Source organism: Podarcis erhardii, assembly GCF_964252035.2.
Source record: "Podarcis erhardii genome assembly, chromosome: 5".
In the NCBI taxonomy this organism is placed as follows: Eukaryota; Metazoa; Chordata; class Lepidosauria; order Squamata; family Lacertidae; genus Podarcis; species Podarcis erhardii.
In genome coordinates this window covers 77435524-77459901 of record NC_138509.1, presented here as the reverse complement: position 1 = coordinate 77459901, position 24378 = coordinate 77435524, and the positions used below count along the sequence as shown (strand labels likewise).

Here is a 24378-nt window from a genome sequence, read left to right as displayed (position 1 = left end):
CTCGCTTTATTGGCCGAGGGAGCCGGTGTGCAGCTTCCGGGTCATGTGGCCAGCATGACTAAGTCGCTTCTGGCAAACCAGAGCAGCACACGGAAACACCGTTTACCTTCCCGCCGGAGCGGTACCTATTTATCTACTTGCACTTTGACATGCTTTCGAACTGCTAGGTTGGCAGGAGCAGGGACCAAGCAACAGGAGCTCACCCCGTCGCGGGGATTCGAACCGCCGACCTTCTGATCGGCAAGTCCTAGGCTCTGTGGTTTAACCCACAGCGCCACCCGCGTCCCACAACCTTAAAATTAAGGTTACACATATAGCTACTTAAATATTTCAGACACAAAGGGTAGAGTTCAACACAGCCCTAAGGAGATAAGTTACATCAGCTTGCTTGTCCAACAGATTGGTATCCCCTCTGCTCCCACAAATTGTTCTCCCATCCCTCCAGAGATTTAGGGAAAGGCCCACTGTGCTAGTAGGAGACCTCACACAGGCTTCTGCTAGCAGGACAGGTTAGTTAACCCCACTCCTTATAGCTCAGTCATTAGAGCATGAGAGGCTTAATCTCAGGATCATCGGTTCATGTCCCACATTGGGCAAAAGATTCCTGCATTGCAAGGGGTTGGACCAGATGACCCTCATGGTCCCTTCCGACTCTATGACTATGAATTGCAGCCCAAACCATCCTTCTTATGTGGTTAATCCAGACTTCAAAAAGTCAGTCCATATAAGAAGGTCCTACAACACTTCTGAAAAATACTCAGATTGGTGTATCTGTATGCAGCTTAACAAATTTATTTGATCACATTGAGGCTTTCTGGAAGTTGCAAGAATAATGTACCATGAATTGGACAGCTTCAAGACAATATATTGGCACTATTGAACCAATATAGGTTAAATGACGTGGAGAAAACCCGGTTATTAGAACCCACAGTATATGGCACCTGAATGCACCAACATTCCTACTCCTTAAACCCTTACGGAGTTTTGCTCTCTTTTTCTAACTACTACAAACACACACACAAGTGACAGAAAGCAACATATACAGGTTCAGCATATGGTTAAGCATATCAGAAGTTTATCCTTCAGGTTCCAAAGATATCAGAAGCCCGCTCCACAGGACGGCTGCCCCAGTCCTGAGAACAGCATTCCTGTCACAATATGGCAGGTGCAGACTATCAGCTCCACCTTCGTGGACACGCAACAAGGGCATGTGGGACCACTATTGGCTTACCTATGGAGAGAAACCAGGAACAAATTGCAAAGGGAGGTATAAAAAAGTCTAAACTATTCTGATAAGCACTGCAGGACAACTGTGTTTCATCTGGTAATAAACTGATGAGTTGCTGCCTTGATGCTCAGATCTGACACATTTGCGCTACAATCCTGTACATATTGAATAGGAGCAAATCCCACTATAAACTGTGAGTCTTACTTCTGAATAAGCATGTACAGAATGACAGTGTCAGAGTTTTAGTTTATGTTTTTCCTAGTGCCAAATGTTAGATTGTACAGTCTAAGTTTATATTGTAAAGCAACCGGTCCAAGGTAAGGCAAACTTGGAGTGGGGCAGGCAGGACGCCCCCCCCCCCGCCCCCCCAAAAAGCTCTAAAACAAAAAGCTACATTAATTGCCTCAAGGCAAAAGCAAAGCTCAGAAATACTTTAGTTCCCAAAACACAATGTTTTGGAAAGTTAAAGCCTTCTAGGGAAAAAAATAAAAATCTGTAGGTCAGGCAGAAATGAGGGAGGGGGGAAAAATGATACAGTCACCAATAATAATAGTGAATATCCAGTAGCTGGACAAAAGGTCACAGAGCTTCACCCTGCTCTGGAACAGAGAGGATTTGATGCTTACATAATGAGGGGGCCTGGGTGTCTAAAAACCTAAGGAGGACATTCTGGAAAACGGGAAGGCTGGATCCAGCAAGTGATGCCGAGGAAATGGATTCCTTTTCGTCCAAGACTTCTGCCTCACCACATCGCTGCAGAAATAAGGATAAAAGCAATCAGTGTCAAACTGCAACACAACAGCTATGAATGCAATTGCATTTGCCCTCCCCTCCCCTATTACTTAGAAATCGCATAGCACACCACCAAAAAGGGGAGGGGGAAGAGAACCTGTTCTTCAACCTGTTGGTCTCTGCTTGTGTGTGAGGAAAAACAAACAAATCGATCTAATTTAGAGTCATTTGAGATGTGGCCAGATAACACATAAGAATGGAATAAAGACTGGTATTCTCAGCATCCTCCATTCCCACTGCATGAGAGATTAAAGACTTCCAATGCTTGTTACAGGGCCTGAACCTTCCACTATGAACCAAGATGGATAAACTTTGAAGGCTACCTTTGAAGGTGACCCGGAAACTGCAATTAATCCAGAATGCAGCAGCTAGACTGGTGACTGGGAGTGGCCGCCGGGACCACATAACACCGGTTCTGAGAGATCTGCATTGGCTCCCAGTATGTTTCCGAGCACAATTCAAAGTGTTGGCGCTGACCTTTAAATCCCTAAACGGCCTCGGTCCAGTATACCTGAAGGAGCGTCTCCACCCCCATCGTTCAGCCCAGACACTGAGATCCAGCACCGAGGGCCTTCCGGCGGTTCCCTCATTGCGAGAAGTGATGTTACAGGGAACCAGACAGAGGGCCTTCTCGGTAGTGGCGCCCACCCTGTGGAACACCCTCCCTTCAGTTGTGAAGGAAATAAGTAGCTATCCTATCTTTAAAAGACATCTGAAGGCAGCCCTGTTCAGGGAAGTTTTTAATATTTAACACTGTATTGTTTTTAATACTTGATTGGGAGCAGCCCAGAGTGGCTGGGAAACTCAGCCAGATGGATGGGGTATAAATAATAAATTATTATTATTATTATTATTATTATTATTATTATTATTATTATTAAACTGTGTTAAACTTGCTTATAAGGCTGTAGTTCATTGCAAAAGCTAGCTCTCACTTAAATATGAACTGCATTTTTCTATCCCTGCACACAGCTGTCATACTGCAAAGACAACTTACTTCCACTTCAATTTCAGCTTGCCTCTTCTCCAATAATTTAGCCACTGCCATTGCCCTGTGCTTGCCAGCTCTTTTGCTGCTCACGGCCCATTCACAAAGCAACGTTACAACAGCTTCGTCATTAGTTGCAACCTGTTAAATAAAAACAAAACAAAAGGTCAGTCTCTTGTTTAAATAGATTAAAATGCTGGCTACAAAGACAGGCATACGATGCCGACCAATGGCAACAGTAAGTTTTCTGTTCAATTTCCTACCCCTTTTATCCCTAGGATATAAGTTTGTCTAAAAGTTCAAAACAGAGTTTCTCTTCTAAGAGGTATGTGTGGCTAGACAGGGAATGAAAGCATGGAACTGAAGCATAGTAGATATGTGTTGAAGAGCATGATGAGCTAGTTTGAAACTGTTCTCAAATTGCAATTCATGTGCTATATACTAAAACAGGCTTTTGCTATCACCCTTAGGTTTTAGTCTTATTTACTTTTACTACACTACTGGCTACATTTATCAGTTCAAAAGCTGCTCTTTTCAAAGTAAGGATCCTTTATGAACACAGTGCTTGTGTACATATTTCATTACACATTGTTTTCTTATAACTATTAATTATGCATAAGAGCCACCTTCATTTTGGAGGTGATACACGTCTTTTTATTAAAAAAGAAAGAAAAGCTATCCTAAGCAATTCTTATAATTCAGAAATGTGAATCCTCAGCTAACAGTAAAATCCAACATTCATCTTTAATCATCCAATCAATGGTTTAACCAGTTTCTGTATGTGATCATCAAAAAACAAACTTTCTATATCGCTATTACTAATCACTACTGCTATTAATTATAATTTATACATAACGCAATCCATGTGCATAGGCACTTCAGCACTTTACAGAATGCAATAGTACAGTTCCCTGCCACAAGGAGCTTACAATCTAAAATTCAACATGGGGAAAACAGAGGAAAAGGAACAGGAAGGAAGGAGACACCAAGTTAAACATGGGGAGGGATATGTGATTGTTCCACTTTCACATCCTTGGGCTTAGTTACAACAGGGCAAGAAAACCAGGTGGTAAAGCCAACCATTCCATTTTTAAAAAGTTGGTGTAGAAAACGGATTTGAGGAGAGGTGTTCTGGGACACACTTCCAAGCAAACCAACAAAGGAGAAAGGGTGGAGACGATTGAAAGAGCAGGAGACTTGTGGCTGGTGGTAGCTGGTAGCTGGTACAGCCTGAGAAACTAAGATTGCAGACATATTTGTGATCGGAATGTAATGACAGAAAGAAGGGGGAGGCAACGCCATTTAAGGTTTTCCTCTTAGCAGTTAGATGCATATTCTTAATATACAGTGTCTGGAAAGGTCCTAAGCACATCCTTTTCTACTAGCAACAGCAAACATAAGCAGAGCAACGGCCTCCCGCATCCTCCTCCTGTTGCAACTTTATCTTGTTCAAAGCATTTGCTTAGATACACAACAAGATATATAGGAGGTGAGTATCTGCTGCTTCTTTCCATCACACTATTAATAACGGCTTTGCTAGATATCACCAGAAGCTTGCCTAGTCTAGCACACCATCTCCAGTAATGGGAGCCTGGATCAGGCCCATGCAGAGGCCCATACACTTGCCCCAGGGCCTCAGAGGGCTAAGCCAGCCAGGGCAGGAGGCCTGTCAGAGACCAGCTGCTTTTTTGTTTGAGTTTAGAAGCTTTATTCTAAGAAGGCACACTCCGCAGACAAGCTCTGCACGGGCCTGACCTGGATCATCCTGGAAAGCTAAAAAAAAATAGGTGATTCACATCCCTTTTAATTCATCTGCAACCACAAAATGTTAAGGAAGCCACACACTTTTCCATTCAAAAAAGAAACCTAGAGGGAAGGGAGATCAATAAAAGTTTACAAAGTTGTGGGTGTTGAGAAAACGAAGAAGGAATATTATTAACGTATGTAGCACACAAAGGATTTTGGGGGGGGGGCGGGACGGCACCCAACCCTCCATAAATGGAGATTGTGAAGAATAGAACAGTCATGTGTCCTACTTTGAAGACATTCTTCTATTTCCATTGCAGAACAGAGCGAAGTGTGCCACTCAGACATAACTGTCTGCACCTCCTAAACTACACTCATGCATGTAGGTGCAGTGGAGGAAACCATCCCATGAAGTCAACATTTATACATGGGATGGGGAGGTACCAAATTTTCCTTTGCCTCAAACAGCAAATTGCCACAGGCCTAATCCTGAATACTCCTGCCAACCTAGCAGTTTGAAAGCACGTCAAAGTGCAAGTAGATAAATAGGTACCGCTCTGGTGGGAAGGTAAACGGCGTTTCCGTGCGCTGCTCTGGTTCGCCAGAAGCGGCTTAGTCATAGTGGCCCCATGACCCGGAAGCTGTACACCGGCTCCCTCAACCAATAAAGCGAGATGAGCGCTGCAACCCCAGAGTCGGCCACGACTGGACCTGGTCAGGGGTTCCTTTACCTTTACCTAACCCTGAATATGTTGTAGGAATACAAAAGCAACGTGCATAATCCCATTCCCCCTTTCTACAAACAAGATCTCAGGCCAAAAGCATTGGGTAACCAAGCAATGCTTGCCCCTTGCAGAACAGGGTCTTGAGAAGTCGCATCCCAAAAGGTTGCGTTGGGCTCAATTCTCATAGCACAAGGCCCAGCCTTTCTGCTTCTTCCCCTCATCCACACGCAGCATACAGTAAAGATCCCTGCCTTGTTTGTGAAAGGGCTGGGAAATTAACTTTGGGCAACAGCACAAACAAAACAAAGCCAGATGGCCCTCCTTTAAGAAAGCTAAAAAATCTGAAGCTACTCTTAACAGCAGCTGTGACTTTTTGCATTGGATATGTGAATGTTTATAGAAATTGGATTATTTTATTTAAAAAGGAACACAAGTTAGCACTGGAATTCTTGGCAATAAATTAATAGTGATACATTTCTCAGAACAACACATCACTTTATTTTCCAGTGCACTGACGACTGAAGTGACACTTTTAACTTAATTTTTAACTTAATGACGACATTTGACACTTTTAACTTAATTTTTCAAATGGAATAATTGCTTAGTTGTCTTTAGAAGCATCCAATTCCTCCATATACAGAAGTTTTTTCAATACCTCCCTTCTGACCTTTCATTGTGCAACATTAATCAAGAACAGAATATATGCTGTGTGAAACTGAAAAAGGACAAACAGCTGGTTCTGTTTCTAAATGAGTCAGACTTGTTTTAAGGTTGTGCAGCTGCCAGTTTGACTACAACACTCAATCCCAATCGTACATATAAACAGGAGAGAGTGAAGCAAACTTCAGACCTCTGAACTGCCAGCAGAAAATGCACCACTAAGTCCACAAGCCTAGAATGCTATAAGCACTGGGGGCAGGGGGAGAACACTGAGTCAGTAGTTTTTTTCAAAGTTTGCACTTTGAATGTTTGCAGCCACAGTAACCCAGCTGAACACACAAGCCAATTTTAAATGGAAGAGTGGATTGACTTGCTAGTATAAAGACTTCCCAAAGCACGTTTCTCCCTCAGCCATAAACATGGTTGTCTAGGGTTGGAGGCTGCGTTCATGATTTATACAAGTCCCCGTCAACTTTTGACCAAATACTCCAAGGCAACTTAGAAACACAGCAATACAAACATAGCAATTTAATCAAAACTAGAACCACAAAAAAACAAATTAATAGGAGCAGCAATAAAACAATTCAAAAGCAAACAGAAATTTTAAAATACAAGTCAACCTCCAAATGCTTCTAAAATATAAGGCGGGGGGAATCATATTTATATAACCATTGCCCTAATGTCAATGCTTTCCATTAACTTGGAAACATAATTTGCATTTAAAATGAAGCCAAAAAGTTTCATGTTTTTGAACTTTCAGACTAGTATATAACCATGCCCCAAGAATGATGTACACTTTTTACATAAACATAATAATAAAGTATCCACTTATTAAGAGTTAGAACCTGGGAAGAACAGTGCAAGGCTCTACATCTGTCATGAAGGCACCAAGTAACTTAGGAGAAGAGACTGTTATGAAGGTGTATCTACAGTCAACATCATATGGTACCTTTGTTGCCATTCTGTTCCCAGTAACAACATGGAGCCTTTCTTCACCTCCCTTGCAATAGTATCAACCTAATATGAGCTGCCATATTAGCTCATATTTGTTTGTTGTAAACACAAGTGCTGGGGATGGGGCATAAATAGTATTTTACACCTTGATCAATGCATGCAACATCTTCTCAATGAAATTATTTATATAGTCCACTGATCTCAAACCTCAAATTTGATTCATAGATTGAGAGTGTTCATCCAAGGCACATTGGCTCCAAAAGGCCTCCTTATGATTAAACAAAAATCTATAATAAAATTAAGTAGTTGATAACTAGCTGCTTTTTCTAAGCACCCCTAATTTGATGCCCCTCAAAAGTCTGATGGGTAAGACCAGTCAAGAAGAATCTTATCTAAGTGGCTGTAACCTAAACAGACAATGGTCATAAAATTGGGGGTGGGGGACTGTTTGAACAGCCTAAATGTTATTGGGTAAAATCAAGTCACTATTCCAAGAGAATGTTCTCTATAACAATTTCCTCAGCAATTATGACTTTCAGATTTTGCCCTCTATCACAAAACAGCTCATCCAAACAGTATGATAGGAGTCATTGATTGAACTTCAAATCTGTCTAGTTTGGGTGTTTGTTTTATTCTGTTCCCCGGGCCTCAAGCGTCCTCCCACATCAGTGTTTTCAATATGCTTCTAATGTCTCTTCATACTGTTCATAAACCTCCCTGCGATGATAATGTTTCCATAGTATCTTCAACTTCCTAATAGCTTATTATTGCTATATTAATTATGGCAATCAGAATATACCGCCCTCTAAAACTGAACTGCTGATATAGTTGATGATGGCTGCACCATTTCACTCCACCTTTTTTATTTAATACCTTTCCTTAGTTGCAAAGGGGAAAGGCACTCCCAACCCTTAGGCAGCTTCAGCTCCACATATAGGAATTCAACAAACCCTGCTGAAAATCCCTCTTCTGCCCAGTTACTAAACACTCAGGGACACTGCATCTAACCCTTGCCTCTGCCCCCCTAACTTTGCTTGTGATCTTTTGCATTCCATAACTCCAGACAAAATTCTCCTCCATATAACATTTAACAGAATCAGCACGGAGAATCCTAGGAACCAGTTATGGGATTTCCCTCAATTCCATTTAAATGTAGACATTTCCATTGTTAGCACTTTGGGCTTGCAGTCACATCTTCCTTATCTTGAGCCAAACCGAGTCAAAAATACAACTTCTCCCTGTTCTAACCAAGTCTGCATCATCAAACCACCTCCTGTAACAGGAAGAGGTTTGGGTGGGTCCAACAAAAAGCAGATGCAAGCAGTACCTACTATAAAAAAACACAGCATTATAGCTGAAAAGTGTACCAATCAGCTAATAATCTCATCTGTTGAATCCCACATTAAGAATATGGAGCAGGATCCATCCTTATGTGCATGCAGCTATATCTTGAAGCCATTGGTTCAAGTTCTACCCTCCAGAGCAGGAGAAAACAAGCTTGCTCCATCTTCCATGATATCCCTTTAGATATCTGAAGAGGTCTATAATAGCTCCTCTCACTCTCCTCTTTTCCAGGCTAAACATAACCCAGCTCCTTCAACTGTTCTTCATAAGGCTTAGTTTCCAGACCCTTCATCATCTTGCTTGCCCTTCTCTGAACACGTTGCAGCTTGTCAACATATTTCCTAAATTGTGGTGTCCAGAATTGGACACTGTATTCCAAGTGTGGTCTGACCAAGAAAGAATATTACTTCCCCTGATCTTAAGAGTTGCCATATTTCAAAAAGTGAAAATCCGGACACAAAAGTGAGCTTTTTTGTTTGTTTGTTTTGCCCAAATTTGTTGAGCTTTTGAGTTTTTGAACTATTTTTAATGAAATTCGACACTGGCTGCCATACATCCGATTTCCCCAGACATTTAAGCAATTTCCACCCAGGCCCTGTTTCCGAGGACCAAATACCGTCTATGTCTGGAAAATTCTGGACGTATGGCAACTCTACATTATCTGGACACTAAACTACTGCTGATGCTGCCTGGAATAGCATTAGCTTTATTTGCTGCTGCATCACACTGCTGACTCATGTTTTATTTGCAGAATTCATAAAAACTATGTCAGAGAAAATAATAAAGAAAGCAAATGAAAATATTAGTTACAACCAGATATGCATCCAATGAAATGACCAAAGTCTTACTTCTGGATAAATGTGATTGTGGGTGGCATGCAAGTCAGCTTAAGGAACAAGGCTGGCACAGTGGACCTCCTAACCTAAGGTGAACAGGTATTAAGAAATACAAATAAGGCAGTTTCAAGAAAGCTGCAACAAGCCATTATCAAGTAACCATATATAGGTATATATTATCAGCTGCTTCCCAACAAACGGAAACGGCTAGAAACAGTTTACAGAGCCACATTTTTATCGACTGGTAGTTTCCAAAAAAGTAAAACTCCCCCACTGTCTGAATAGTCTCTATGGGAACAGCTTTGCACAAATCGAATACTTCTCTCAATACTGGACTTACTCACGGGGAAATTATGCAACTTTCTATGAATAGCAACTGATCAACAAATTTAAAATGGCAGCGCTGAAGGTGAAGGGCAGAATACAGGAGAATTGTGGGCAAGAAAAGAGGGTGGCTTTGTGAGGCTACGTGAAATTGAAAAATTGACTCATTCCTGAGTAGTGACATGTTCTGTGCAGTCAATGCAGGACAGGGTATTTTTAACCAAGGACTGAACTGGAAAACTTCAAAAGCTTGTTCTAGTAAATACACAGCAGGATAAGGGGAAAGGTTGATGATATGAATAACTTGGTTTTTTTAACCCAAGAGACTAAAAACAGCTAATGGTTAAAACTTTCAAAACCTACTCTCCCACAATATTATATAGCTTAACATGAGCTAAGGATGCACGTCACAAACTGTGTCTGATGTTTAGTTTGAATGCATACACATTACTTTAAAACCGTTTGGCTATTCCTCTGATGTGCCCTTGAGAATTCAAGGGGGCATGAAGGAAAGCATCACTCTGAGAAAGAGGGAAATGATACTTAGAAGGGACCTATTCTGCGGGAGATGAGCCCTTATCCTGTAATGCCAACAATAATCTTCTTGGGGAATCCTGTTAGGGGGTCATTTGATCATTAGGAACATGGGCAACTGGGTGTATGACAGGTGTGTGGCTGCACAGTGACCTGCCTATCTCAAAGGTTGTAGATGTTGCACGTCATCCGGGTAGCCAGGTAGACAGTGCTGTGGAGGAGTCAAGAGATAGTAGTGCATGTTGGCCCTGGAAGCAAACTTTAGTGTGCTATGCGCCAGGCAAAAATGTTCCTCTTTAACCATGCCTTTGGCTGATTGACATCCAATGCTCTTTAAAAATGTGTTGGGGGAGGTTATTAGGTTGTTTTGCTTTTTTTACGTATGGTGTGTTATCATATTGTGATTTTATGTTGTAACCGCCCTGAGACCTGCTGTTTAGGGTGAGATAGAGACGCGGGTGGCGCTGTGGGTTAAACCACAGAGCCTAGGACTTGCCAATCAGAAGGTCAGTGGTTTGAATCCCAAAGACGGGGTGGGCTCCCGTTGCTCGGTCCCTGCTCCTGCCAACCTAGCAGTTCGAAAGCACGTCAAAGTGCGAGTAGATAAATAGGTACCACTCCGGCGGGAAGGTAAACGGCGTTTCCGTGCGCTGCTCTGGTTCGCCAGAAGCGGCTTAGTCATGCTTGCCACATGACCCAGAAGTTGTACGCCGGCTCCCTCGGCCAATAAAGCGAGATGAGGGCCGCAACCCCAGAGTCGGTCACGACTGAACCTAATGGTCAGGGGTCCCTTTATCTTTACCTTTATTATATTATTACACTGGTACCTCAGGTTAAGTACTTAATTCGTTCCAGAGGTCCGTTCTTAACCTGAAACTGTTCTTAACCTGAAGCACCACTTTAGCTAATGGGGCCTCCTGCTGCTGCCACGCCGCAGAGCACGATTTCTGTTCTCATCCTGAAGCAAAGTTCTTATCCCGAGGTACTATGTCTGGGTTAGCGGAGTCTGTAACCTGAAGCGTATGTAACCTGAAGCGTATGTAACCTGAGGTACCACTGTGTTATTATTAAACATGGCTGCAGCCATCTTGGATCATTAGATGGGGCCTCTTGACAGTTGCAGTGCCCTCTTGAGTTTTGGTATGTTTGTGCATTTGTGTGTTTGTGACTGAATGAGAGAGAGATGAAGAAAGGGAGAAAGGAAGAAAGGCCTGCTAGAGAACATTATCTGTGGCAGCCCCTACACTGTGGAAATCCTTCCCCAAAGAGTTGCATCTAGCACCTTCATTTTACAGTTTTTGTTGTATGCTGAAGACATCTCTTTTGACACTTGAAAGGCATACATTTTAGGACCACTCTAGCTATTACAGCATTTTGTTTTGAACTGTTTTAGCGCTGTATTTTACCTGCCAGGACCTTGTGGCAAAGGATGGGTAATGATTGTAACATTGTTGAAAGCAAGAACCTTCAAAGTGGCTTCCTCTGATATGCTACCAGTCCCATGCATGGGGTCAGCTAGGCAGGCACAGCTATAGGGTTTCAATGAGTGGATGGGTCAGTAGCCTCAGGAGGATTTTGGATTTGTTAGGCACCGAGGATGATATTTCTGAACAAAGATGGTCTGTACAAAAGGGACAGGCTCCACTTGAACTAGGAGGGAACCAGACAGATGGCACTTAAATCAAAAAGATGGCAGAACAAGCTTTTAAACTAACAACAAGGGAGAAGGCCAACAGAGATCAAGGAGCGTCCAGCAGTTTGGAACAAATCATCTCCCAGGAATGCAGGGTAAAATGATGGTGATCATTCAAGTGAGGAAGGCATTGAGAGTTCAGAAGCACATGATAGGAATTAAGAGAGGCCAAAATATCGTAGCATAAAACAGGTGCCAAAGACATCTGGAGAGAGAACACTGTATATAAGTATTTTTACACTAATGCTCAAAACTTCTGAGCTAAGATGGTGAAACTGGAGTTCTTGTTCTTAGATATAGAGTGGGCATAATGGAAACCTGGTAGAATGGAGAGAATGAATGGGACATGGTTATCTTTGAATGGGAACTCTCTATGGGAAGGACAGGGAGGGGTGTTCTAGTGGTGGCATCACTGTACATCAAGGTGGAAATAAATCCAACAAGCTAGAAACCCCCAGAGGGGCAGACTTCTTCACAGAATTATTGTAGGTAGTAATACCAGGCCACAAGATTCATTTCATGCTATAGTTCCAACCAAAATGCTCAGCTTGAGGTGGAGAATGAAATCAAAAAGGCTTAAAAAAGAGGTAATGCTACAACAATACATTAGATGTCTTTCTAGAAGACATCTGAAGGCAGCCCTGTATAGGGAAGTTTTTAATGTTTGATGTTTCTATCAAGAGCTACTATCCATAATGGCTATGTACAGCTTGCACATGAAACCATATTCAAGTTTTTATAGGATAAAATAAACACAACTTTAAAAATCTATTCCAGATATGACACTGTAGCTTTTCTTTAGTTTTAAAAAGGCTGCCATCTAGTGGCTCAAATAATTTTTTTTCAAATATTAGATATATTCAAAATAGTAGCAAAGTGAATATTTGGCGCATCATCAATGTATATTTGCATGGACAAAACATGCAGCTACTCCCCAGAAGCGTGCAAAAGACTGTAGGTGACATGCAGTGATACCTGTGCAATTGGTCAACAGATTTCCACTTGTACAACACAAATTCTTTTTCCTCTGCTCCCACCTATAGCTCATATACAACCCTCAGGTATGCTCTGGATACATCCTCCAAAGAAGATTTTTGGGGGTTGCAGGAGCAGCAGATAGGACAAGAGGAAGGAGAGAGCCATTCACATGACATGGGATGTCACGCAGCGAAGGCAGGTGTGATACCAGCCTTTTACATCTGACAAGATCGAAAGAACTAAAACCAGATGATTAAGTTAAGACTGCAGTGCTGTGCACAGTTACCTGGAACTTACATTGAACTCCATTGGCATTGCACTGCAAGTCTATTTGGCTTTTTGAAATGGAAAGTTTTGCAGTGTGTTCTTATACAAAGCTACACTTATTCCTAAAAACACAGCACTTCACAGTTTTGTAATGTTTCCTACAAGACTTCGTTCCAATAAGATGTAGTGATGGAAACCAACCTGGAAGGTCTTAAATGAAGAAGAAGAGTTTGGATTTGATATCCCGCTTTATCACTACCCTAAGGAGTCTCAAAGCGACTAGCATTCTCCTTTCCCTTCCTCCCCCACAACAAACACTTTGTGAGGTGAGTGAGGCTGAGAGACTTCAGAGAAGTGTGACTAGCCCAAGTCACCCAGCAGCTGCATGTGGAGAAGCGGGGACGCAAACTCAGTTCACCAGATTACAAGTCCACCACTCTTAACCACTACACCACACTGGCTCTCCCACTGCTTCTCTTACATGATTTCATGTAAGATAAGGCTACCAATGTCTTCTGGCCATGACGGATATGCTCTTCAATGTCAGAGGCAATGTACCGTATTTTTCGCTCTATAGGACGCACTTTTTCCCCTCCAAAAATGAAGGGGAAATGTGTGTGCGTCCTATGGAGCAAATGCAGGGGGGGAAGGCAGGCAGGAAAAGCCCCCCAAAGCTGCACAAAAGCTCTGCAAGGCTCTTGCGGGCTTTTCCTCAGAAGGGAGAAGGGACTGACGCAGCCAGTCAGTCTCTTCTCCCTCCTCATAGAAAAGCCCATAGGAGCCGCGCACTCCTTAGAGGGTGCACGGCTCCTGTGGGCTTTTGCGGGAGGTGGAGGTATTGCCATAGCCACGTTCAGCCTCTCCCTGAAGGCGACTGAACGCACCTTGAACGGCACCTTGTTTTAGAGGGGGAGAACAAGGGGGGGGGAATTCTCCCCCTCTCTGCACAGCGCCTCCTGCCGCTTCACTGAAGGGGCGCTGGGCAGAGAGGGGGAGAATTTTTTTTTCTTGTTCTCCCCCTCTAAAACAAAGTGCGTCCTATGGTCCGGTGCGTCCCATAGAGCAAAAAATACAGTAAAACGTGTTCTCCCTAGCAGAGAGCGTATGTTGCGGCGGGGGATACAAGCCACCCCATTGTTGCTGGGCGGATTTGTGGAGGGACCCAGGCAGTGTATTGGTTAATCGGGTCACTGGGGAGAACTGTTTGTTGCCAATTTTGAAGGAGGGGTCAGAGGTTTTAAATACTGGTCGCCCAACTTTACACCGGATCACCAGCCCACCCTCCCTGTATTGGGGGGGTTGTTCGCTTGACCTTGCTATGCTTGTCATGGGGTCATCTGCTTTGAGGCAGGGGCCTGGTAGGAATTTGTCCATTTGGCTGATTGGCTGGTGCCATTTGGTTTTGCCTACTGCCTAGCAAATCGTCACAACTTGTAAGGTTGACGGTTAGGCATTGGTTCAAATTGGTTGGTGGAGGGGTAAGTGCCTACCCCTCCAATGGTGGTGCGGAAAGGGAATTCCGTTAAAGAAATCCAGGGGCTTGCCATTCTTTTCGTCCTTGTCCCTGGCATCGGACTTGGGCCGTGCAAGCCACCAGGAGCATGAGGGTGAGAAGTGAGGGACTGAGGCCCAGCTTCATTTTCTCCCCAAAAATTGTTTCCCGCACTGGCTTTCGCTGGAATCCGGAAGTCAGTTCTGTCCCTGGGCAAGGACAGACAGTCGGAACCAATGCCTAAGCAACCACTCACTTGGATGTATTTAAATAAAGTTGTGGCCAAAATCGTGCCAAAAACCCAAACCAAAATTGATGTGTGTGGCTTGGGGACCTTGACACGCAACTCTGAATACAAGTAGGGGGGAACCACAAGTGAGGAGAATGTGTTAGGATCAGGTCTTGCTTGTGGGGCTTCCAACAGGCATGTGGTTGGTCACTGTACTACAGGACAATGGAATACATGGGCTTTGAGGCCTGGTTTAGTGGGGATTTTCCTATGTTCTTATAAATGAACGATTATGAAATCTCATTTAGAGTTATTCACTAGGAAGTTCGCAACTTTCCTCCTGACCATTTATCATTTAATGATTCGAGAGAGCTGTTGTTTCCCCCACATCCCCATACACACACACACACACACACACACACACACACACACACACCAAATCCAACAATGGTTCAGTTTTCAGACAATCAGCTGTGGCATAGTTCCTTTGAAACATTCTAAAATTGTTTCTTCCTCTGCAGCTGAGTTGGTCTGACAGCACAGTAGATTGTGGTCACCAGAGCCAACATAACCAGATCTACAAATACAGCATTTGTTTTGTCAGCTGCAAGCCAAACACATTAAATTAGTACACAGTTTTTCAGCAACCTTCACAGATCAGGCAAGTTAAGATAGCATTTGCTGTGACAGATGCAAGTCAGCGAACACAGAAAACCAGCAGCTGCAGAGAACATGGAACAGAAACCAATCACTTCCTATCTTTCTCAGCATTTAAGCACACTGTAATGGTGGAGGAGTAACTCTAAAACCCCAAAGCAAGCAAACAAGAATACGGAGACTTAAAGGGCACAATAAGACAGGGAGTGGGAAGGCAGACTGGACCCCAGCACTTTTCACCTTCCAAAATTAACGGTTTGGGGAAGGCACGTGAAAGACACACACACACCCATAGAAAGAGAGAAAGGAAAAAAGTATGAGATAGGAGTTTGTTTAAACTTCCTACAGGTAGTGGGAAACAAACAGAAATTTCCATGAACTGTTAGTTGTAAAAGCAGAACTTAATATACAACTTAATATTTATCTAGATTTACTTGTCAATAACAATCTCTGGTTTAGTAGCACCTTAGAGACCAACTAAGTTTGTATACCCAGAACAAACTTAGTTGGTTTCTAAGGTGATACTGGACAATTTTTTTATTTTTTTATTTATTTCAACTGTGTCAGGCCAACACGGCTACCTACCTGAATCTCTGGTTTGTTAGTTATTTTGTACCAGTGTACCCATCCAAATTTTGCTTTGGTAATATTAGCTTTATTGATCAGCTATACCACATTATAAAATTAAAAGCAATGCCATAATATGTCAACTGGCTGATCAAATGATTCTGAATGGATATTTTTTACACATTGTGCTGATATTAGTGGTGGATTTTTTTTAAAAAATAGATGTTTAGCTGTAAATACATAAAGGAACTTATAAATCCTTGCATTTATCTCTTCCTCTCTCCTGCACCTATATAAATATGTGTGTGCGTGTGTATAATTGCACCTTTCTAAATACCTGTTAATGTAAAATAGTTATTGCAGCAACAGCTCTAGAAATGTAATTTAACTAGAGCGTCGTGTAAAACAATGCCAAATTACAGAAAAGATGGGAATTTATATGCAGTAGAACGTGCAGCATTTCCTATTAACCGAAGTGCATAAACTATTTAACTCTTTTTGACCTTTTGGCCCTTCTGGGATAACCTCCTTCCTGGTTTTGGCTCAGCCCTAAAATTTACTGTGAATGTAAGAAAGAGCAGCTAAGAAACACTGCTAGGAATTTGCAGGTACACATCTCTCACAACCATCAAAGACACGACTTCTGGGCAATCTTGTGTCACAGCACGTTAGAAACATAGTGTGCGGCTCAAGAGAATGATCAAAACAGGAAATAGCATTAACTGCCTCATTGAAAGCTACTGGCCAGTAGACAGGATGCAAATATTTTGAATACACACACTATTATGATGCTTCATATGTCAATCAATCATGTTGGTGAAGAAGAGAATGAGAAAATGAGTCTTTAACCATTTATAAACTGAGAAGGAGGGGAAATGCAGTTACCTCCCGGCTATCCTTGTTCTGGTTTGGCCAGAAAATCTTGTGATAAAGACTTTCCATTGAATTGCTAGAATCTGATCGATCAAAGCAGTGTCTATCCAGAACCTCCAATGTGTGCAAAACGCGGCTGATAGTCACCCCTAGAAGACAGAGAAACAGAAAAGAGTATATTTACATTGTGAAATCCAAAGAATTCTTTATATAGTATTGACTGTCGTATTATAAAACAGAAAACAAAAAAACAGAATAAAAGTTTCTACAATTGTTTTCTTTGGTAGGAATTAAGGAGTTGTGTGTATGTATGTACGTATAAGTTTGTTTCGTGTTTCGTTTTGCGTTTGTAAGTATTGTATTTATCAATTTTTAAAAAGATTTAGATTTTTTTTTTTAAGTTTCTACAACAGCACTGCCTTGTTTTGATTCTCACCTTAAAGAATGGTAGGAACTTGTCTTAAGTTTTTGATAATACAGTGGTACCTCTAGATACGAATGGGATCCGTTCCGGAGTCCCATTCGCATCTAGAGGTAAACGTCACTAGCACATGCGCGTGACATCATTCTGAGCATCTGCGCATGCGCAAGCGGCGAAACCCGGAAGTAACGCGCTCCGTTACTTCCGGGTTGCCAAGGAGTGCAACTCGAACGCGCTCAACTCGAAGCGTATTTAACCCCAGGTATGACTGTACCATCCACCCTTTTCAGAGTTTTTCTTCAAGTCTCTACTGCTTTCCTTCTGGCTTTAACCTGCCTAGTTACATCTTTCAAAACAGATGATTGCAGGATCTAGGATGGATCAATCATCAAAACTGGAGGCATTTTAGCCTACTTCTAATGTATCACACTGAAATCCAAGAGGAATATTGGCCAGTAAGGACTTACAGTATCCGATATATATCTTTAAACTTGATTTTTTTTTCTGCTTTTTACCTGCAGTTGTTTCTTGGCATTTGTCAAAAGACCATCGCACTTCCACAGCACGGCCTCTTTGCTTTATCTGCTGTTCTACTTCATAAATCTTTCCCCGTACCTGAAAAAGAGTAATTCGCTAGTGTTTGCGAAAATCAAATCTCAAACACGTGTCAGATTTCTCCAAGGCTTATCCAGTTTCCTGAGGGCAGAGAACAACTACTGAACAGACATAAAGTAATAGCAGTTTCGGATAAACCACGTCGGACAAAGAAGCAGTATGGTATCTCCTGTTTACTATCTTACAGGTTAAAATGGGACCACTTTTCAAAAACGGCTTGCTTCAGAAAACATTCCTAAATCTTAAACTAAAAAATAAATAAAACTCCACTCATCCCCTTGAACTTTTCGGTTGTCGTTTTCTGAATCTTTCCAACTCAACAATATCCATTTTCACCCAGCCATTTCTCAGTGATACAGAAGAGATCAGCCTCCTTATCCTTTATCAAATCATGGATGAGGGAGGTCTTACTCAGAGCTGACCTGGCATTCAGCAACAAACATAATTTCCCAGGTTGCAGGAGGGGCTGGCACACAGCACAGTCGCTAACTACCTGTGCCATGTGCTCCTTACCCGGCCTTTCTCACCCCTCCACACCCCCACTCTTCTCCTTGTCCAGAACCACTATGATTGGGGCCACCCCTGCTCTGCCCAGCTCCTCTCTTCTGAGGCACATCTTTCTTCCCGTAATTAAAAACAAACAAACCCAAAATTAAAAAACACACAAGTTGGAAAGCAGTTTAAAATAATTTAAACAATGAGTATAATAACAACAAAACAAAACAAAAACCCAACAGTACTCCAGCCAAAGCGTCTGTTCAGCAGCCTCAGCTTTTGTAGCTGGAGTCAGTCAGGGCCCTGCCCTCCTAGGCCAGGTAGTGATGCCATCACTAGGGACTGCCCAGTTGGCATAAACCAGGCATGTCCAAAGTCTGTTTTGGGGGCGTAATCTGGCCCGCCGGTCAGTTTAATCCGGCCCCTGTGGCAGTTTATTTCCTGGGGTAAAATCCTTTAAAAAGCTCAACAACTTCTATCCTAAAACAACTTTGGTCATGTTCACTTCATCAAATCTGCCAAGGCTTTCTCAAAGGCAGTTCCCTGTTTGCTGAAAGTCTTTCCTGACAAGGTGCATCTGTGTCCCACATCCATGACTTTCAGGAGGAACTGATAAAACATTCCCATTTACCCAGGCATTTAATAGTGAAAGATACTGTTCCTGGCAATTCTGAAATCATTGGAAGAAAAAATGTTTTTGAACTGTTTTTAATAATAATAAATTTTATTTATACCCCGCCCTCCCCAGCCAAGACTGGGCTCAGGCCGGCTAACAACCAATTATAAAAACAAGTTGATCGAAATACAACTTAAAAAACAAGATTAAAATACAACATTAAAACATTAACATTAAAATGCAGCCTCTTCAAAGGAGGAGAAAGGAAAAAAAGAAAGAGGGGGAGGGAATCAAATTGATTCTAAGCCAAAGGGCAGGCGGAAGAACTCTGTCTTACAGAGTTTTTAGAAAGTTTTAATGATATTACTTTTTATTATGATTATTAGGAGCTAGGGCTGGGGGGGGGATTGAATCAAACAATAAATAATGGCTAATAGATTCTCAGAAAGTCGAATCCAACGACAAAACCCTATTCTTGCTTTTTCCCCCCCTCCCTATTCTGCTAAGGAATCACAGTGATACACACTCGTACGTAAAGATAGCTCCCTCCAAAGGAGAAATGAGGAAAATCTCTCACATGAACACACTTTATAAACACAGTCATCTAAATGAGTCTAGCCTAGGATACATAATTTCTCAGCACATTACATGCATTGTGTACATTTTAAAATGAATATACCTGCTGATTAAACGCAGAATTTCCTCCAGGCATAGGTAAACTAGACGGAGCAACCTGAAGTAAATCCAAAGGTGAACCAGGATTGATGTTTTTACTTTCATTTGTGGAATAATTCCACACCAAGGCACTTGGGCAACAGAGAGTTATTGTCTGCAATGGGAAGAATATAGAAATATTTTCATTTAATAAGATAATTCAATTCAATTCAGATCATGCAGGTAGATGGCCAAAAAATACCAGTACAAAACTGCAATGAAAGTAGTATCAGAAATTGTTTACTTTTTAAAAAATCCAATTAAAATGTCCTTTAACATATTTAATTAGAAGTTGCATTTTAATCTGGATCAGCTCAATTTACATTTGTATCTCTTTCATGCCAATCTCAATCTGATCAGAGAGAAGATACACCAGTAGATGACTAGAGACGGGGGGGCGGGGACCCCGCTGAGTATGTGTGTGCTATTTTGGGGCCCAGTTTACAGAGGATTCAAAGCTTCTTTCTAAAAAATGAACAGACTGAAATCCAAACAATCCAAATCCAAATCCATCAAAATGCATCGTGAAGCTATTGCAATTTGGAAGACAGCTATATTGTTAAAACACAGAACCCTAAAACCATTTTCTCAGACTTTCTGCCTATAGGACTGGAATGGACAATAGACATCCAAAACAATTTTTTTAAAAAACTACCGATACTTGCTGGTTAATTAATACCTTGGTGTTCAAAGAAAGAATCCTTTATCATATAAGCACAAGGAGAAGCATTGCTGTTTATTATAAAATTATAAGTGCTTCTTTGCTGATTTGAAGTGTGTCATATAGGTAAGACAGTCTAACAGAGCAGTCATACACATATTGACTAGAAATTAAGCCGAATTCAGCGGGGCTTTCTCCCTGAAAGTGTTTGTGTTTGTGTGTGTGTGTGTGTGTGTGTGTGTGTGTGTATATATATATATATATATATATATATATATATATGATTGATGGCCTATTGCTCTTGACCAACTAAGAGGACACGCTAATATTATGTACCATATTTACTCAAATCTAATGCTCACCTTTTTTGGCCAAATTACACTGTGAAAATTAAGGTACGCATTAGATTCAACGGTGCATTAGACTTGAGTAAAAACAGTATATATTTCATAAGTACTTTTTTTTTTTTTTTACTCAAGGCCACTCACAAAAAAAATATACAGTGGTGCCTCGCAAGACGAAATTAATTCGTTCCGCAAGTCTCTTCGTCTTGCGAGTTTTTCGTCTTGCGATGCACGGTTTTCCATAGGAATGCATTGAAAATCAATTAATGCGTTCCTATGGAAACCGCCTTCCCCCGACCTCTTCTGTCCGGGCGATTTAAAAGCCCCTGGGAAGGCAAGCAGGGGGGACAAAGACTTTTGCCCCCCGCCTGCCTTCAGAAGAGGTCCAGGACAGGCTTCGCGGACCTCTCCGCAAGCAGCGGGAGCGCTCCTTGCGGAGAGTTGCCAGCGCGCCCAGGCTTCGCGGCCCCGCCGCCCGGCTTCGGGACATCGTTCCGATGCCAGGCGGCGGGGGGAGGCTTTCTCGCCCCACTGCCCGGCATCGGGACGATCCCCCGAAGCCGGGCGGCGGGGGGAGGCGTTCCTGCCCCGCCGCCCGGCATCGGGACGATGCCCCGAAGCCGGGCGGCGGGGGGAGGCGTTCCCGCCCCGCCGCTCGGCTTCGGGACATCGTTCCGATGCCGGGCGGCGGGGGGAGACTTTCCCGCCCCGCCGCTCGGCTTCGGGACATCGTTCCGATGCCGGGCGGCGGGGGGAGGCGTTCCCGCCTCGCCGCCCGGCATCGGGGCATCCTTCCGAAGCCCGGCGGCGGGAGGAGGTGTCCCCGCCCCGCCGCCAGGCTTCGGAGGAGGTCCGAGGACAGCGGGGAAGACGAGCTGCGCTTCCCCACTGTCCCGGAGATTTCCCTATGGGCTGTCGTCTTGCGAAGCAAGCCCATAGGGAAATTCGTCTTGCGAAGCGCCTCCAAAACGGAAAACCCTTTCGTCTAGCGGGTTTTCCGTCTTGCGAGGCGTTCGTCTTGCGGGGCACCACTGTATAAAATATACAAATTTAAAACAATAGACACCCAAACAATTTACCCATATAATACAAAAAGAACTGCACCCTGTCCTATGAAAGTGACAGTCAAAATTAGCACACTTCACCATCAAGAGCAGTACTGATCTCATAGTACAAAGAACAAAATTTAAGTTTTTTGGGAATTCTAGCCATCGTGGCTCTTCTTAGAGAACTCTGCATGCCTGGGGAGAGAACTGAACCAAGACCTCTTCAGGAAGATTGCACATCTGATTCAGATCTATTCTCCCAATGATCGCCATCAGCATCAAGTATGAATTTTAATCTCTTCTAGCATAGCCGAAACATGTAACAGTTTCACACAGAGAGAGACAGAGGGCACTATTACTAAAACTTAAAAACAACCAGTACCAAATGCTTCTTCTTTTGAAACCCAGCTGTTCCCTGGTGTACAAACAGAGCATTAGAAGAAGAAGAATCCCTCACCTGCAGCATACAACTGAGTCCATAAACCAGTGGACGATGTTGTGGGCAAGAAAGGAAATCCGAACATACTAGCTGTGCAGGGTTGACCACAGGCCCGGCTGTAGTAGGGCTTGGAACTGCTAGAGGTGGGTTATTTGGTCCAATCATCATATGAGGTGAGTGGGCAGCTATGAGGTTAGGACTGTCACTTATTAACAAAGAGAGGCGTCTGGCACAGAAGAAAGCAAGTCGGCGTGACAGGTAGGCCGACTGAACGAACTCTTCGGAATACTGAAAAACATTTTTAGAAATAAAAATTATTCATCCTAAATAATAAAATTCCAACCAACATTTCAAAAACCGTTTTGTACCAAGGCAGGCGAGTGGTCAGTCCAGGTTAGGATTGCCTACTCCAGCCTTCTGCAACCCAATGCCCTCCAGATGCTTAGGACTACAACTCCCATCAGCACCAGCTAGCATGGCAGCAGGGTGCCAGGCTAGGGAAGGCTAGTCTACTCTGGCTGGCAGCAGCTCTCCAGCTTCTCAGGCAGAGAAAGGTTCTCTGCTACATGTAACCCAGATGCTGGGGACTGAACCTGGGACCTTATAAATATGAACATAACCAAATAAAAGGAACAAGCAGTCTGAGATTTGATTTATGCAGTGAGAGTTTCAAAGCCCCATCTTAAACCTACTTACATTAATCATACTAATAAAGACCTTGCATTTTATTTTTAAACACGTAACCCACACATGCCGGTACGGGTGTAACTCAATGGATTAATCAATAGTGCATTAGATCCAAACATGTACCACAATATGCCACCATTGCAATAACTCCTATTATGAACACTGCAGAACAGGACCAACTCACAATGCTTAGCTGAAGTACAGTGTTCGAAACTCCCATTGTTCTGGGCGCATTTTGCGACAGGGAATTACATTAGTGCAAGCAGTTTCTGAGCTCTGGGTGGAGTACTGCGCCTAAGATTTCAGATTAAAACTGCAGAGTGGAAGGAAAGGAGGACCTTTTTCTTCCTCCCCACTTCCAGCTACTCTCTGAAGGCTAGAGAAGAGACCCTCTTAAGAATATTAGTGGGGTGAGCAAGAGAAGGACTAGACCATGTGAAAAATGCCTAGACATTCCATTGTTGTGTCCATAACCTAGGTTTGAAGTACCATTTAGCTCCTAGCATTCACATCTCTGTTTCTAACACTGCTGAAGTATATGGTGATACCCAAGATGGATGTTCACTCACACAATTGAGTGAGTGAACCCAATTTTCTCTGCATGCACCTTCTGGAACAAATTTTGGGAGTGCCAGGAAAGGCTGGAAAAGAGAAACTGGAAGTCCTGCACTGCAAGTGGGCTGCTACCATTGGATCTCACCCTTAATGTTCTACTAGGTAAAGGTAAAGAGACCCCTGACCATTAGGTCCAGTCGTGGCCGACTCTGGGTTGCGACGCTCATCTCGCTTTATTGGTAGAGGAAGCCGGCGTACAGCTTCCGGGTCATGGGGCCAGCATGACAAAGCCGCTTCTGGAGAACCAGAGCAGCGCACAGAAACGCCGTTTACCTTCCCGCCGGAGCAGTACCTATTTATCTACTTGCACTTTGACGTGCTTTCGAACTGCTAGGTTGGCAGGAGCAGGGACCAAGCAACGGGAGCTCACCCTGTCGCAGGGATTCGAACCGGAGACCTTCTGATCGGCAAGTCCTAGGCTCTGTGGTTTAACCCACAGCGCTACCTGCGTCCCTAATGTTCTACTACTCTGTGTCTAAAAGCTGGTTTTTGAACTATGGCAAAATTATATTGCCAACACACCCAAAAAGACTTGAGACAATAAGTATAGGTAACAGGTTATGGTTATTACAATACAGCAACTATAGGATCTGCCAATCAGAATTATTCAACCAAATTAACCAAAACTAATGATGTCTGGGGTGGTGAGGTGCATTGATGAGGATCTCAACACTGCCATGTCATAAGCCAGCTGCATGCTGTGATTGTGCAGGAAGGCCTGAGAAAACTTCTCCCTTCTCGCTACATGCTCCTTGGATATGTGAAGCAATCACACCTTTAATGCTCTACTACTCCATGTCTGGAAGCTGCTTTCTGAACTGTGGCAAAATTGTATCAT

The 24378-nt window shown here is 43.0% G+C and overlaps 1 protein-coding gene across 6 annotated transcripts in view; it reads right to left on the bottom strand.

The window, feature by feature from the left end:
- Positions 1-24378, bottom strand: part of MED12L (mediator complex subunit 12L) — a 178267-nt gene that overhangs the window by 126960 nt on the left and 26929 nt on the right. For all 6 annotated transcript variants that reach the window (XM_081862060.1, XM_081862061.1, XM_081862062.1 and 3 more), the window contains exons 7-12: positions 22257-22526; positions 19714-19863; positions 17824-17923; positions 16900-17036; positions 3018-3149; positions 1855-1981 (exon numbers count right to left, since the gene is read on the bottom strand). In XM_081862060.1, the coding sequence (XP_081718186.1) occupies positions 1855-1981; positions 3018-3149; positions 16900-17036; positions 17824-17923; positions 19714-19863; positions 22257-22526 (916 nt within the window). The remainder of the gene's footprint in view (positions 1-1854; positions 1982-3017; positions 3150-16899; positions 17037-17823; positions 17924-19713; positions 19864-22256; positions 22527-24378) is intronic.